At 40.9% G+C, this 15,302-nt stretch overlaps 1 protein-coding gene across 1 annotated transcript in view; it reads right to left on the reverse strand.

Annotated features, from left to right (window-relative positions):
- The window catches only part of UNC13B (unc-13 homolog B), a 181,858-nt gene that overhangs the window by 61,692 nt on the left and 104,864 nt on the right, over positions 1-15,302 (reverse strand). The window contains exons 14-16 of the mRNA XM_029961542.1: positions 9,951-10,178; positions 9,496-9,637; positions 71-240 (exon numbers count right to left, since the gene is read on the reverse strand). Coding sequence (XP_029817402.1) covers positions 71-240; positions 9,496-9,637; positions 9,951-10,178 — 540 coding nt within the window. The remainder of the gene's footprint in view (positions 1-70; positions 241-9,495; positions 9,638-9,950; positions 10,179-15,302) is intronic.

The raw sequence follows: 15,302 nt of genomic DNA on the forward strand, positions 1-15,302 counted from the left end.
TATGCATCCAAGTGCTATCAAACATTCCCAAACTAACACGTAACATTTTCAGTCCCAAAGCCCTGCTCACCAAGGTTGTACCACACGTCCATTTCTCCGCTCAGAGTACGAACTTCAATGATTGTCTGCCCCAGGAAATCATCTGACTCGCGTTTCAGTCTCTGCTTGACACGAGACTTGATGTCATCATCTTCATCCCACACTCGCACCTTGATCCGGTCAGAGGAATTATGGCACTCACTGCAAACAAGAGAAGTGTAATTTATTTAAGAGTGCATAATGCAGCCAACATTTATATGCGACACGCTTCGCGTTCCTCTTGACCCTTTCATTCAACATTAGAAGGATGTATTAGCAAAATCTATTAGCAAAATGTAAACAATGCCTGTTTATTTAAAAGTGGAGCATCTGGTATGAACAACCTCTTGGTGCGCTCTAAATGCTCCTGTGACATGGCAGATACTGCACTCCAGATGCAAGCTGAAGGACTGCCCTGCCCGGACCTCGACCACCAACTTCGCACTTACGAAGTGGTTGTGACTCTCCTGCTTGTCCTCACTGTCAGCAGCAGCTCCCCAAACTTGGGAATTCTCTTCACAGCTGACTGTGAAGCCCACAGAAACCTGGGGATAGCTAAACTGGTAAATGCTTTCGTATACCCCCCAAAAATGACGATGAGCATCTCACTGGTTTCAGTAGCTCACTCCAACAATGACCCTCTGTTCAGCCGTAGGTGCTAAGGGCTACCTGTATTTATGCAGTATCTAGGACAGCACAGTCAAGGTCTGTGACACACACCCTTCACGCTGGTTTCTAAGAAAAGGATAAATAGCTCAGGTGGAGGTAGATCTCTTACTTCAAAATAGTCACAAAGCAGTAGTGTATGAATGCACAATACATTACAACCAAATGATGCACATACGGCCTGAGGGGAAAGGGTGGGGTACAGTAATTACAGCATTGGTATTTAATTACTAGAATTGATTCTGCCCATTATTCACAGTGATGCCTTAAGCCCCTAATGGTTTTTTATTTTTCTAATAGTTATAAGACTTGTAAATTTTATAGGTAGGTTTTAAAAGCAGAAACCCCTCTGTCCCTTGTTCCTTTCCCTTGTTTATACATTCCCTAACCCTTTTACCCCATTCTATGCCTTCTATATCAACCTACCCCTGAATCCAGTAGCAGTGTTTAGTCTTTTGTCAAGGTAAAAGCCTAGACTGTTTGGAGAACAGCGTATCAGGGCCTAAACCACAGAGTACGGTCAAAAACTAGGTGACAATATACCCTTTGTACTCTGATGAAGCTGAAGATGATGAAGTAGGTGGTCCCAAAAAGACCCCAGACCCAATTCTCAGGGGGAGGACCCGGGGCGGTCCAGAGGAAGGGCCAAAGGGTGGACACATCTGGGATTGGATGGATAATGCTATAAAATGTAACCTCTCGGGCACGGCCGGCGCGCGCGTCTATATCACCTATTGCCTTGGCAAATAAACCCTTTCTTATCTCACCCCTAATTAACTGCTCCGGAGATTTTTTTCAGAACCAAAATACACCGGCAACAACAGCTTAGACTGATACTTTGTGCTCTGAGCAGATCAATAATGACATTTTCATTAAGAGAAGTAGTTTACTGTTTGATGAATTGGCACCCTTCAGTTTAATGCACAGGCAGAATTCGCAGACTCTCCCTCTTTTTTAGGTGTTCACCTTTTGTAGATCCAAAAAAGCTCTTGGATGACAGAAGTGGGTAGAAGAACTGTATTATAAGAGTTCTGCTCATTTACAGGGCATGCAATAAAGCAATTTGAATGCTCATATGAGACCATGACAAGGGTGATTACTCACCATAACCACTACAAATGTCTACCCTCAAGCAAATAGAATATATGAAAACAGGCAACTGCTGCTGAAGGCCTGTTTTCCAGCCTTTTTAACATTAACATGCTGCATCTGTTGCTAAGCAACAGGGAGAAAGAAGAAATGGGTCAGAAGAGATCTGCTAAGCCTGGTCAATAGGATATGGCAGTGACTGGTATGAGCATGCTCTCTCCCAAGAAACCATTTGGGCTCTTACTGCCACCACTGTGATTTAGGACAACATTTAACAGATGTCCATGCAGCTCCTACTGATTTTTCCAGTAGAGAGGGATAGCTGGGAATTATATGGACAAAGTTAGAGGCGATTCCATGCAGTTCTGATCACAGACAGAGCACATCACTGCTCCCTGTCTTTGCTTTGCAATCAATGCTGTATTTAGAGTTCAGAAGAGAAGAGGTTCTATGTTTGTCTCCTGGCTTTATTCTCCTCTTCCTCCTTTTTTGCTGCAAGAACATCTTCCTTAAGAAAATCATGCAGCCAAGTGTTCACAAGCAGGGAATTCCTGGACTTGCTGTTCCTTGTAGCTCTCAAATTTATCTGAGTACATTGCCATATTTACCAGCAACACAGTGTAACCATGCAAAAGAAATCCTCTTTTCCTGACATGGTGTGCTAATGTACAACCTGGCAGTTTTGTAGAGGCTCAGTGTTGAGAAATGCATGGGTGCCTAAAAACACAGACTAGCACACACTGCCATTTACAAAGCATCAGTAAGTTAAGTCCTGACTTCTTTAGACCTCACCTTCTGGTGTGACAGCTCTTCGTTAGGAATGTTTTGATCTTGTTTCTTTGCTACCAATGGTCTTTCCTTGAAGAAAACATTCACTGTTCAGACCTAAATCTAACTTAGGCAGTCCCACATGCATCATCCCACGCTCCTGAGGTGGCTGGCTATCATCCTTCACTCGACTACAGCAGCATAACTCACTGCTAAGTGCTACAGGAAACTTTCCAGTACCAATTACTGAGCTACTGAAGCTTCTATTTTACCACACCTTTCTCTGCTGTTTTTAAGAGACTGCTCAGTTTGTATTCTTTATACTGGTCCCATGCCAGAGAGTGAGTTTTATCACTTGCTCACAGCATCTGAAAGCCCTGAGCTGGTGGCTCACCATAAAACATCTAGGTCTGTAAGAACCACAGTCATTGCTTTCGGTGAAGTAAAACAAGTGTGTCAAATCCAGTTTACCTTCCAGAGAGCACCCCAAAACAGAATGATGAATACTGGGAGACTTGGGCTTGCTGATTGGTAGCAGTTTTCTAATTAATTAGTTAGTTAGTCATTAGTTAGTTTTCTAACTAATGACATAGTTTCCAGTTTGTGACAGCATCACGACTCTGTAAGACTGTGGCTAACAAGCTCTGCTGCTAGAAGCTTTCCCCTTCATTAGTACAGGAGCTGGCACATTTCTCAAGACGCCTGCCCCACTTCTTGCTATGTTTTTATGAAGCTTGATACGAGCACACATACGTCTGTCCACCCTCCCACAGCCGAGCTCCCACAGCTTTCCCAAGAGGATTCAGAGAAGGAAAGTGACCCCACTGAAAGTAAGAAATTACCAAATCCTTTCAGGTTCTCTTCAGAGAGTGAGAGACTGGAAACCATGTTTGCTATGTACATGGCTCAAAAACTGTTTTTTTTTTTATCCATATCATCTTTATGTTTACAGTGGTGCCACTTTACACTTAAAGATACCAAATAAAGTAATATTTTCCAGAAACAGCACATCAAAATTTTAAGAAAAATTAAAATCAAATACATGGTGATTTTATTTTTTTTTCCCCATTAACTTTTTCTGCCTGAAGCCAGTGGCTGCTGCAGAGGAAGCAGCTGAGCCTGGTTCTGCTGACTTGCTTTTTATCCCACTCTCTACCTCCATTCTCTTCTACCGCTTCTGTCTTACCCAGCAGCAAAGCCCCAGTACCCACACACATCCCCTGCACTGTCAATATTTGGGTCTCTTCCCATGCCCAGCCAGCAACTGGGCTGAGGGGAAGCACGCGAGCGCACGAAGCTGTAGTTAATTCTGTTCTGCACACACAGTGACATGCCCACACACACGGCAATTAGTATATTGGTGGCTAAACAGAACAAGTAACTGTTGAATTTACACTATAGTTCCTCCCACAATGAAGTTAGTAATTTGCATCCTTCTTATCCAGCTCTAACTTACCAAAAAAAAAAAAAAAAAAAAAAAAAGGAAAAAAAAATTGTAGAAAGTGATTCTTAGTTGTGAGATCTCTGCCCACCTTGGGCTAAATTGGCTCAGATGATGTCAGGGGTCTGAGACAGAGTATTTAATGTGCCTTGTCTCCTCCAAAATGTGGAGAGAAAGAAAAAGGAGAATGACCAGAACACCACTTTTGAAGCAATGATTCGTACTTTGAAAGCAAAAACACCTAACAACATTTGTGCTGAATTTGCTAATTTTGCTTTGTAGAGCTGACAGGCTAATAAAGACAAAACAGAACAAGTAGATTTAAGCAAGAACAGACAATGAAAATGAAGAATCAGAGGAAGCAACAATATTTTGCAGATTTAAAGCTAGGTTGAAGCCCAGAATTAAGTAATTTTATTGTATTTTGATATTAAAAAATATTTATGGTTCAAAGAGTCCAGTGAATGTCTATATGTCCATATTCTGTGAGCAGTTTCCTTTCAGTGTCATGGCTGATGCAGCTCTCAAGGAGGGCCTGTAAAGTTTCACAGTCTGGGGCAGTGGACATTTCAGACAATGACAAAGAAAAAGAAAGAAAGAAAGTGCAGAGCTGCTTGCAGAAATAATGGATGAGAGAGCAGAAGCCAATACTTTAGGACCTGTGATCATTTTAGGAGGACAGTTTTGCTCCTGAGGAGCACGGTTTAAAAAAAAGCAGAAGCGATTTTTTTTGGAAAATGACAAAGGAAAACAAGAAAGTTTAGTCAAGTATGAGAAGGTCCAGTAAAAAGTTATAACAACATACAGAGAGAGTAGGAAAAAAAATTGTTTGGAGAAATAGTGTGGCTGAAAAAGCCGGAAGACTTGAATATGGTTCAAATGAAGTGTCATGACACGGCAGCTCTGTTGTGGCCAACCTCAGTGGGAATGGAAGGCAGAAAACTTCTTAGAACACGTTCACTTTTAAATAATGATAAGACTCATCTACTGGGGAGAAGAAAGGACAGGGGAGAAAACACCACAGGCAAAATTGGAGTGGTAAGAGAATAGAGGAAAAATCCTTAGTACCTTAGAAGTTAAGCACGACAGCACAATAATATGCCCTGAGAGCCAGTTGTTACTAAGAACAAAGAAATTAGTTTTCTGTTCTTACTGTCATGAAGCTCTTTTCTTAGGGGAACAAGTCTAATCATTTGCTGTTACCCAGTGCTACAACAGCAACTGACAAATTAATGGTGCAGTTCTAACTACAGAGAGCAGATAAAGTGATTCTGAGCATTACACCCTTAGTTACATTAATTCAGCTTTCCAACAGGTGCTTGCTGCAAGACCTCAACTCTGCAATCAAATTTAAGTCTCACATTGGTAACTGAGCAGGGAAACAAGTGGTATTTTATCAGAGTGCCAGTTTCAGTATCTGTGGTACCTGGAGAAAAAAGAAAGCAAGGAAAACTGGATGGCCCCTGCAACACAGTGAAGGGAGGCTGAGGAGCAGAGTTGCAGTGACATTTATAAATACAGTGGTCTCAGAAGGGGAAGTCTAAAATACAGCTCTGGAACAGTCACATATAACCACAGAGATAACTGAAAGATGCTGAGCTTGACAAGAGGCTCAGCAGTTGAAAGGAAAATTGGGGAATGAAATAGAAGCTTTCGTGTGACAAACCAGTGGTTAGCTGAGCAATAGCACCATTCCCAAAGGATTAACAGGAATGTGCATCATGTGGGCTCCGCATGTCCTAGTAAAATACTGATTATCTGCTTGCAGGAGGCACTGCATTTGTTTTAACTCAGTTATTCTTCTGCAGTGAGAAAGAATAAAACATGCCTCTTGCAAACTGTTCAGTGACAATGTAATCTGTTCCAGGCAATGATTTCATACCCACCATTCAAAGCCTCAGGCACAGCTGTACTCAGACCATCCAACTTCAAGGGGGTATTACCGTAAAATGAACGAGTTTTGCACCCAGGCCAAGAAAAATGGCAACATCCTGTTTGAATCCAGTAACCTGTAGTGTTCATAGTCATTAAAGACTACGATGTTCCCTGAATAACAGGTACAGACCAGTAACCTCCAAACAAGCCCAGAGCTCTCCCTTTAAAGTGGAAACTCTGTCCTGCGGTCAAGTTTATCCTCCTAAATGCTGTCTGCTATTGTAAACCATGCAAATGGATGCTCAGCTTCAGCCTTTATAAAAAAAAAAGATGCCAGGAACCCTGCAATTTCCACTGACAGTCCAAAACACAACTAAATGGGGAATTACTGTCTTGTTCTAATTGCACTGAATATGGCAAAAATAGCTTCCCTCTAATATTACTGGACTGTTTCCTGAGGAAATGAGAGTTACACAGACTTGTTATGAAAGCTTCTAAATTCCAACAACTTTTGTGAAAAAATAACAGCTAGATGGAGAAGAGAAATCCATACCAGCTGCTGTCCCTGGAAAGCCTGCAGCCAGCTGGCTCCCATGGACCAATCCATACAGACAACTCGGAATCCAACTGCGGGCAGGACACTTGCTACCTTCTGTCCAGCCAGAATTCAAGGCAAGGGAAGAGAGCTGAGGGCACAGGGGAGAAGGCACCCGGCAAATGAAGGAAGCCACCTATAAGTCTGCTCATCATAACTAGAGGAAAGAAATTGGGGTTTACTGCAAAAGGGAAAGGGATGTAAAGCCAAGGGAAGCAGGGTGTGTGCTCACAGAACAACACGTTTGTATTGCAGGAATGGCTGAAGCTTTCCCCATCAAGCTTCCTGCTGCCAGGCACCATATGTGCAGAGACTCTGCATCAAGCCAGCAACACTTTGAACTTGGCAGAAAAATCAACACCTTATATTTTCAAAGGTCTTCAAACTCCAGTGAAATATACAAAAATCTCTCCATAACAACACATTTCCTAAAGCTACAGATGTAAACATACGAAGAGATAATTTTCAGACAGAAACAGGACCTGGAAATCACTTGCTCAGGTAACAGAAATACACTGTGAGAACTGGTCATTAATCTAAGCAGATGTCTGCAGTTACACAGGCTAGTAATGACCTAAATAGCACCTATAATGGAAACCCAAAGTGCTTTCAACCTTGTCTTTTCTAAAATACGGTTCTAAATCTGGACTCCTAAATTGGGTCAAGCCTTCCACAACATTTTTTTTTCCTGAGAATATATGGAAAAGGAACAAAGCCATTTTTAGGAGAGGTATTTAAGTTAATATACTTTTCCATCCATCACTGTGCATAAGCATAAAAAAACCCGATTTGAAATAGGCTACTGCTGCCTTAAAAATTTAAAACTTGTTTAAGCTGCTTTTAATAAACTTCACTGAGTCTGTAGAAAGAACTCTGTCACTCAGCTGTACATAGTCTGCCTTAATTCATGCCATGGATTACAATAACAATGCTATAATTATAATGACTGATGCACAGAGATTTCTGGCTCTATATCCAACCTTTGAAAAGACACTGGAATTGTGTTCATATAAAAGGCACTGTGCCTAATGAACACCAGCTACAAACAAGTCCACCAAGCCAAACAGAAAAGGAATAGCAATAGCTGACATGCATATTAGTAACTGACCTCTCTTGTTCCTGTTGAAACGTTAAACCATTTTGAACACCAAACTTTTCATATGTTTACTGCAAAGCTTTCAATAACCACCAGTACACCTTTCTCTCACTATAAGAAATTAACTTCTTTCTAAGAATGAAAGATACCCCCCTGCCAAAGCCTTTAAATTTGACAATCTCTTGATTGTCCTGACAATCTCTTATAAAAAAGCTTGGTATGTAGTGGGTATTTTTGGCTTGCATATGTTGATTTAAATTTCCATTTCATTATGGGGTAGAAAATTTTAGAATTTTCTAAAGAGTTGTAAGCTGCAAAAAGATCCATAATTTCAAAATAGAAAGATGGGCGTGTAGAAGACCAGTGCTGCACACACTTCTAAGTGACTCTCTCCTCACCCAGCAGAAGATGAGCTTTGACACCTACTCATGAAATGACACACTGAATCCAGAACTGAATGCTCTCCTGCCATCAGTCTGGACACTGTGCTCCTTCCCTGCATGTCCCCCTGGGATTCCAAGGAAATTAAGACAACACGCATACCATAGGCAAGACAGAAAGTAGCACCAACTCTAAAGCCCAACAGCATGTTATCTGCTGAATCACAGGCATGGCGATGAAGTCTAAACAGCGGCACCGTTAAAACTGTGACATTTATCACGTTGTGCTATCTATCTTTAAAGAGAGTATTTGTTGAAGCTCCTAAAATTAGAAGGGAACACACTGCAAATACCATGGTAACTACTTGGCATGGTAAATCAAGGTCCTTAAGGCTCCCACACAGACTTACTGCTATTGTGACTAGAGTTATTCAAATGGCACCTAAGCATACTTACTACTTACCAAGCAGCAATGTTACCTTGGATTAAACTAAGAATAAAGTCAAGGGCTTACTAGCCCAAAATAGCACTAAGATTTTTCTGACGTTAATGAGTAGCTCAAAACTGCTTAAAAATAATTTTGTTTGTACTGTACACTGCAAAGACAGAGCTGCGCTGATATAACTCTGATTTTAAAACACAAACAAATTGCATTTTGCAGAGAGATCAACTGCCAAGCAGTTTAGGGAAGAACAGGGAAATAAAAGAAGGAAGGTAGGAGATGGTAAGAAGGAAGAGCTTACACCTTAAAGGAAATACAGATCTTTGAGATCAAATGAAATCATCCAGAATCTTCAGAAAACGCTCACTGGATTTCATGTCTCCATTTTGTTTTATAACACGTTCAATGACAAATTGAGGGTACTGTTTACTTATTCAATAAAAGCAGGATGGAACAATGTATTCTGAGTGTAGCTCATATCTAAAGAATTGTGTCTCCACTCTTTGCTTTCGATTCAGACATCAATACCTTGGTCATCTTAAAAGCTCCCTCAAGAAACAATGACTCCCTCAAGTTATTGTTAAATTGATTTTCCAAAACTGAAAGAAGAGACTGCTGGTGTGACAGACAACTGACAACTAATTACCTTTAAATTTTGTTGCCAAACACCAGTAGCAGGTCACAACAACATGTCACAGGAAGTTTGCTTAGTCTTTTACATGAATTTTGCTCTCATATTACAAAGAATATTGTTAGCCAGGAACAATAGTCATTGACTTAAATATTTTCCTTTCTTTCTAGCATTCTCTAGAAACATCAATATAAAAGTGTTCAGAAGGCAGACAATTTGTATATACAAAAGGAAGACAGATGGGATAAATAGGTGTGCACTACATACATTGTTAAAGATGTCAACCCTCCACACGAACACACACACACAGAGCAAAAATAGAACCATCCCAGATTAGAGGTGATGTGGGAATGCATTCTGACAGAGAAGACAAAGCTGTCAAAGCATAGACTGTACAAACAGGTAAAATGGGAGTGAGAGTCAAGAGCACTCACAAGTAAAACTTCTCTTCCCATACAGGGTTCAGATTCCCAAAAATTGTTTTTGTCCTCTTCTTTGTTTTACCCACTTGAACGGTTACATACGGATCGCTGGACCCAGTCTTGTCTTTGGCCTGCAGACCCTGAGCACACACCACTGAAAGGAAAAGAGAAGGGTTACCACCACCATGCAACAAGACAATGTGGCTGAACACCATGTGAAGCAGCAGCTCATAATGCCAGAGAAACAGGAATATCACTCATGAGAGCATTTCTGATGAGCCTCAGCTTATGGCGCACTACAGTGCCTGCAGTAGCAACATCTCCATGTGCTACCTGTATGTACACTGAGCAGAAGGAGACACAGGTCAGAGGAGCCCTTCCTCTCTGTTCTCCCTACCTTCACACCAACTGTCTCTAACTTCAGGCTCCTGAGTGAGACCAAGAGAACCCACGACTCCCTCACTTACCGGTGATCGTGATCTTTGCTGACCATTTTGAGGTGCCATCGAGCACACTCTGCTTCACTGTCTTCATCTGCTGCGCATGTGTCATTTTGCTCTCACAAAACACATCTCTGATCAAGTCAAAGATCTCTGGCTTGTTCCGTTCCCGGATTTTCATGCGATCCTTCATTGCCATGATGAAATTCTGGGTTCGGTCTTCAGCTCCGTGCTTCGAGCTCTTCTCCGCTGCTCCTGTGCACCAGGAAACATGCAATGCTCATCAGAAACAAACAAGCAGAAGATCGTGTTTCACTGTCTGGACAGCAGGATCAAAGCTATGAGTTACCCTCCACATCATGGTTCTTGCTATTTTACACTCATTCCCCCCAGTTTCAACATATGCACAGTGAATCGGGACCATTTGGAGTTGGGAGGGGATAGTTCCTCTGTAATCCGGGATCAGATTGCTCTCCTGACAACAGGCTGATTTAATACCCTTACAGTTGAGGAAGACTCAGAAATGAGGTTCTTACATTAGCAGCAGATATCAGCATGCCCCCTGCTCTCCTTATCTTGATTTGAAGAAATAAATCCCTGCTTGGGCAAGTGCTAAGAAGAGGACATAGGACCCCCATTACAAATAGTATCTATGAGCTTGTCTCAAAGCTGCACTTCAGCACCACTGAAGAGAAGTTCAGATGGCTCAACACTGTTGGCATTTCCTACCCACGTGTGCCACACGACTCCCTGTTCAGCACAGAGTCACTGCAAATCTCTGTCTCATTTTGCCTGGAACCACCCTGTTTGGATCAGGCATCAAGCTGCAGACACACAAAGTGCCTCTCTGGATGCCACTCTATTTTATCAATTTGTATGGAGACAATTCAGATCATCCATTTCTAGAATTACACAGGTATATTAACTATCACAAATACCTTTAAGGTAGCACATTCAATAGTTAAAACCTTGAGCCATCATAGGTATGGGGCACTAGTACAGTATCCAGCAGCTGGAAACACAAGAGCCAGGTACAGAGTCTGTAACTGCATAGGTATTCAACTGGATCTGGAAAAAAAGAACCCACTGGACGCTTGCATACTGCTTACAAAATTTAGAAGTTTATAACATTATGAGATAAGACTACTCCCACAACTGACTGCTTCCTACTCAATTTTGACAGTCATTTTTACTGTCAAAATTTAAAGACTGACTATTGTGTCAGATGTGAGACATGCATTAATGAAAGCACTGACATGAGCTAACAGAGCAGATAACTCAGGTGTGAAATGAAAAACAGGAACACAAGATTGCACACTGCCTCTCTACCCACTGTCTGCAGCAATTTCAAGTTATGATCTTAAATCAGATTAAGTTAGAATGCTACAAAAGTCTCGTGAACACATTCAATCATAATCCTTCTCTTTAATGTACTGTGCTTTTGCTTGTTTTTCTTCTCCAGGATAGTTTAATTAAAGCAAGTTTAGTCCTAGAAAAGTTATTTTCATTCAGATGTTCACCAAAATTAAATTACCTTAAAAAATATGTATTAAAGCAGGTATAGGTGTGTGCAAAGGGAGCCACCAATCACAAAGATACATAAAACTGTTTTCTTCCAGAAGAAGTGGGCAAATATGATATCTGGAGCACCTTTAATATAAGGTATTACAGTTTTGCATATGAAACTGTTTCAGCAGGTAGAGACTAAATATGAACAAAATATATATTTACACTCACACAGGACCCCCAGCAGGACAACATAACAGGCAACCTTGTCAGCAGGTTGTTGTCAACAGGGTGCCCAGTGACTAGTGCTGCCTGAAGGCACTCATGTCTAGGGCCCTCACTCTAACACCTTTCACCCTGACTCAACTCACTTCAATAAAGAAACAAAACTCTATTATAATTTCCACCATCCACACCAAAGAGAACAAAAACACAGTTTGGAAAAAACTGTGGCCGCTGAAGTGTCAGAAGTTCACTGAGGACACTGCGTAACAAGGCATGCTATTAAGGACCTGGGTGTAAAACAAGCCATAATTTTACATTACCTGAGTATTTTTTCATTTCTCTTGCTAGAGGCTTGATGTTCAGTATTTAATTTAGTACAATAAAATGTACATGCCCCACAGTTTCCTGTTGTTGGCTTAAGATGAAATGAAATCAAACACTGGAATTAATTACGCAGTCCCTGCTGTTTCTACTCACCGGTGATGAACCTAACATTTATTAAAGGAATATGAGACCAAAATTATACCAGGGGCTATACTTTGAACTTCAGATAAGAAGTGCTATTCAGTTTTAGCAGAACTAAGTCTTCTGGGGATGGAGGTAGACTCTATACTGTATATACAGAGCTACAGAAAATTACTGGGAAATCAGGAAAGGCCAAACTGAACAATTTGCCTTTCCTGGCTGGAATTCTGAAATCTGTTGTGATCCAAAGAAACCAGCTGTGCCCTGACCTTTCTGAGTTTAAGGAAATTAAGAACCTAATTCAAACATTAAGAGTTTCTGTTATGCATGAGAGGAATGCTCCATTTCTGAATAATTGTTTAAATAAATTACTAGCCAGGCAGCTTGTGAATATAAATGTTTCCCTGTCCATCAGTGAGTTGGGACAAGAACTACCATAGTTCTGGGGTAGCATGATCTGCATCACTGCCTTAATACAAACACCCCAGAAGCCTCAAATGGTGCTTTAGAATGCAAACTTGGACAAATGGAGGAATTCTAGTTAAAAACAAGCTTAACATCCCCACAACCTGCAGATACCTTGCACAGTGGATTTATCCCTCTGCAAGCCTAGCAGCAGTCCAGGGCACCCTGGGTTGCAGGACATGTAAGCCATGTCACAGAGACCCCTAGAGCCCTCTCTTTAGTCACCTCCAAGGCTTGGCTCTGCCTTCAGAGGACATGCTGCTTCCCCACTCTGCCCAAATAATTTGCCCAGATATGGCAGCTCCATTATTCCTTCCCTGATCGATCTCTCCCTGAGCTGCAGACACCTTATTTAACAATTCAGACTAATAAAGAACAGAGAATGTCTGTTCTGCTGTCTCAACAACACAATTTTAATTTTAACATCTGCTTCTTGGTACAAAACCAAGAGAATTTCCAAAACAACCACTGCGGGACTAATTAACTATGATGTATGTGTTTTAAACCCAAAACATGTCATTATACTGAATGGCAGAGGATGCTTTTCCTGGTGTTGGACTGGGATTGTGTTTCTTCAAGCTGCAAAGAGGGTTTTGGCCAGTGGATCAGCTTTTCAAGTCCTGTGAATAGCAACTGACAGGCATCTGAATATACAAGGAATGTGTACAGTACTATAGAAATGGTTCTGGGTTTTCTTTCTCTCTTCCTTTCTAGGACTGAAGGATGAGTGAATTTATGACTGGAAACAGAAAGCAAATATGTCTATATTGGGAATTGTATTGATACAGCTATTAGTAAACCACCAGTGCTGTTATTCTATGCTTTAACAAGAAAAAGTCAAGAAAGCAACACTGGCAGGATTGAAGGCAGCTGTTCAGTAGGCGGATAATGCTTAGAAATTATATATTCCTGAAACTTAAAATAGATATTCAAGTTTCAAATAAAGGTATCCCTTCCTCCCTCTGTGCAAATATTTTCCTACATAGAACTTTGGGAGCAAACAAATGTTCCTCAACATGGTGTCTAATCATCATTCAACCCAGAAGCCAAGATGATCATCACAGAGTGACTTAATCGGTCTCACTAACAGTCCACTCACTGACCTGGTCTCAGGACTGCAGCCTCTGAATTCACAGTGCAATACATACAAGTTTCTCACCCAAAAAGCAACAAACACACCTGCCTTCCAGTCATGAGTCAAAAGCACTAAACATGCCCAGAGGTGAACCCAGAAGTCAAAACAGTTCAAAAGCAGGGTATTTGGTAATGTAGTCCTGATGGCTTGTGTGAACTTCTCCAAGGTTTAGCTAACTACAGATTTCATGTTCAAGAGTAGTTTGAAGCTTGAGATCTCATTTCCTCACTTTCAAGACCTCCAGAGGACCAGATTCTGTTATCCCAAGACATTTTCTTTTCTCAAGTTTAACTGTAATATACTGAGGACTAGATTAGCATAACTACAAAAAACACCCAAGACACAATTATAGACACAGATTACTATGGCTTTTCAAAAGTTAGTCCTGAACTGTACAGGCCTCTTTTACTGGGACCTTGTTAGCATAATGTCCTTCCCTTCCACCCACTTCACAACTACTTCTATGCATTTGTTCCTTGGTATCCTACACATCCATTCCCAAATTTACTCTTCCTTTGATACCAACGTTGCCCAACCCACTCTGATTTAGTTAGTACTACACCAGTGCTCAAGGCAAGAGATAAAATTCCTTTTCCAAAACCTTTGCATGCTATGGGGATGCTAAAGATCATCCTTCTATCCATTTTCACCCAAGCAAGAAAGGAAATTATCCATATAGCAGAGATTTCCACCACTTTCAAGAATAGCAGAAGGCTAAAAAGAGAGCACCATCCCTTGCGCAAGTATTTATGAGCTTATGGTAAAAAGGTAGGAGCCCTATCATCAGAATAATAACTTCTCAGTGCCTACAATACTGTAAACCAGGTGGCTGGTTCCAGTTTACTGCACTTCAGACATCACCAGTTCATGGAACAGCCCCGCTGAACCAGTCTGCAAATGGGTTCTGATTCAAATTGCAACAAAGCATTGCTGAATTTGAGTATTTCATCAGTGCAGCCCCATATGTTTGTTGAATGTATCAGATACTCAGTTTCTTAAAAATATGGAGAGCTAGAAAAGTACCCTCAGAAGAAATAATCAAACTTAATTCTAACAGACTTGGGGAAAGAGGTATTTTATTTCCCCCAGAAAGATATGAAGGAAAGAAGATGAATAAACAGCACATTTTGATTCTAAGGAATGAAACTCCAGGTGTCTATCAAAATTTTAAGCTATAGACAACAGAAATATATTTGTAACCAGCCAGAAAATTCATTTTACTCCAGTGTAACATTTTCTGGAAGACTTACAGAGATTGAAGTGAAGATGTATCCTGAGGCATCAAGGTATAATCAACAGAATTGTATTTGTTACCGGTCTGAAAATTCATTTTACTCCGTTGCAACATATTCTGGAAGCCTTAAATAGACCTAAGTGAAGATACATCCTCAGAATGTTTGGGGTTTTTTGCCAACAGCAACAATAAAGCTTCTGTTAGGAAAAAAATCCCTCCTGAGTTCAGTAAACAAGAAAGTTCAGTCTTGAATTTATTGGATCTCTAAACTGCTGTTTGTCCACCAGAACCGCTATTTCTCATTCCTCAAGCACAGACTATGTTCTTCAAACACATATTGAAACAAAAT

This window comes from Manacus vitellinus, unplaced genomic scaffold (assembly GCF_001715985.3).
Source record: "Manacus vitellinus isolate BGI_N305 unplaced genomic scaffold, ASM171598v3 scaffold_36_pilon, whole genome shotgun sequence".
In the NCBI taxonomy this organism is placed as follows: Eukaryota; Metazoa; Chordata; class Aves; order Passeriformes; family Pipridae; genus Manacus; species Manacus vitellinus.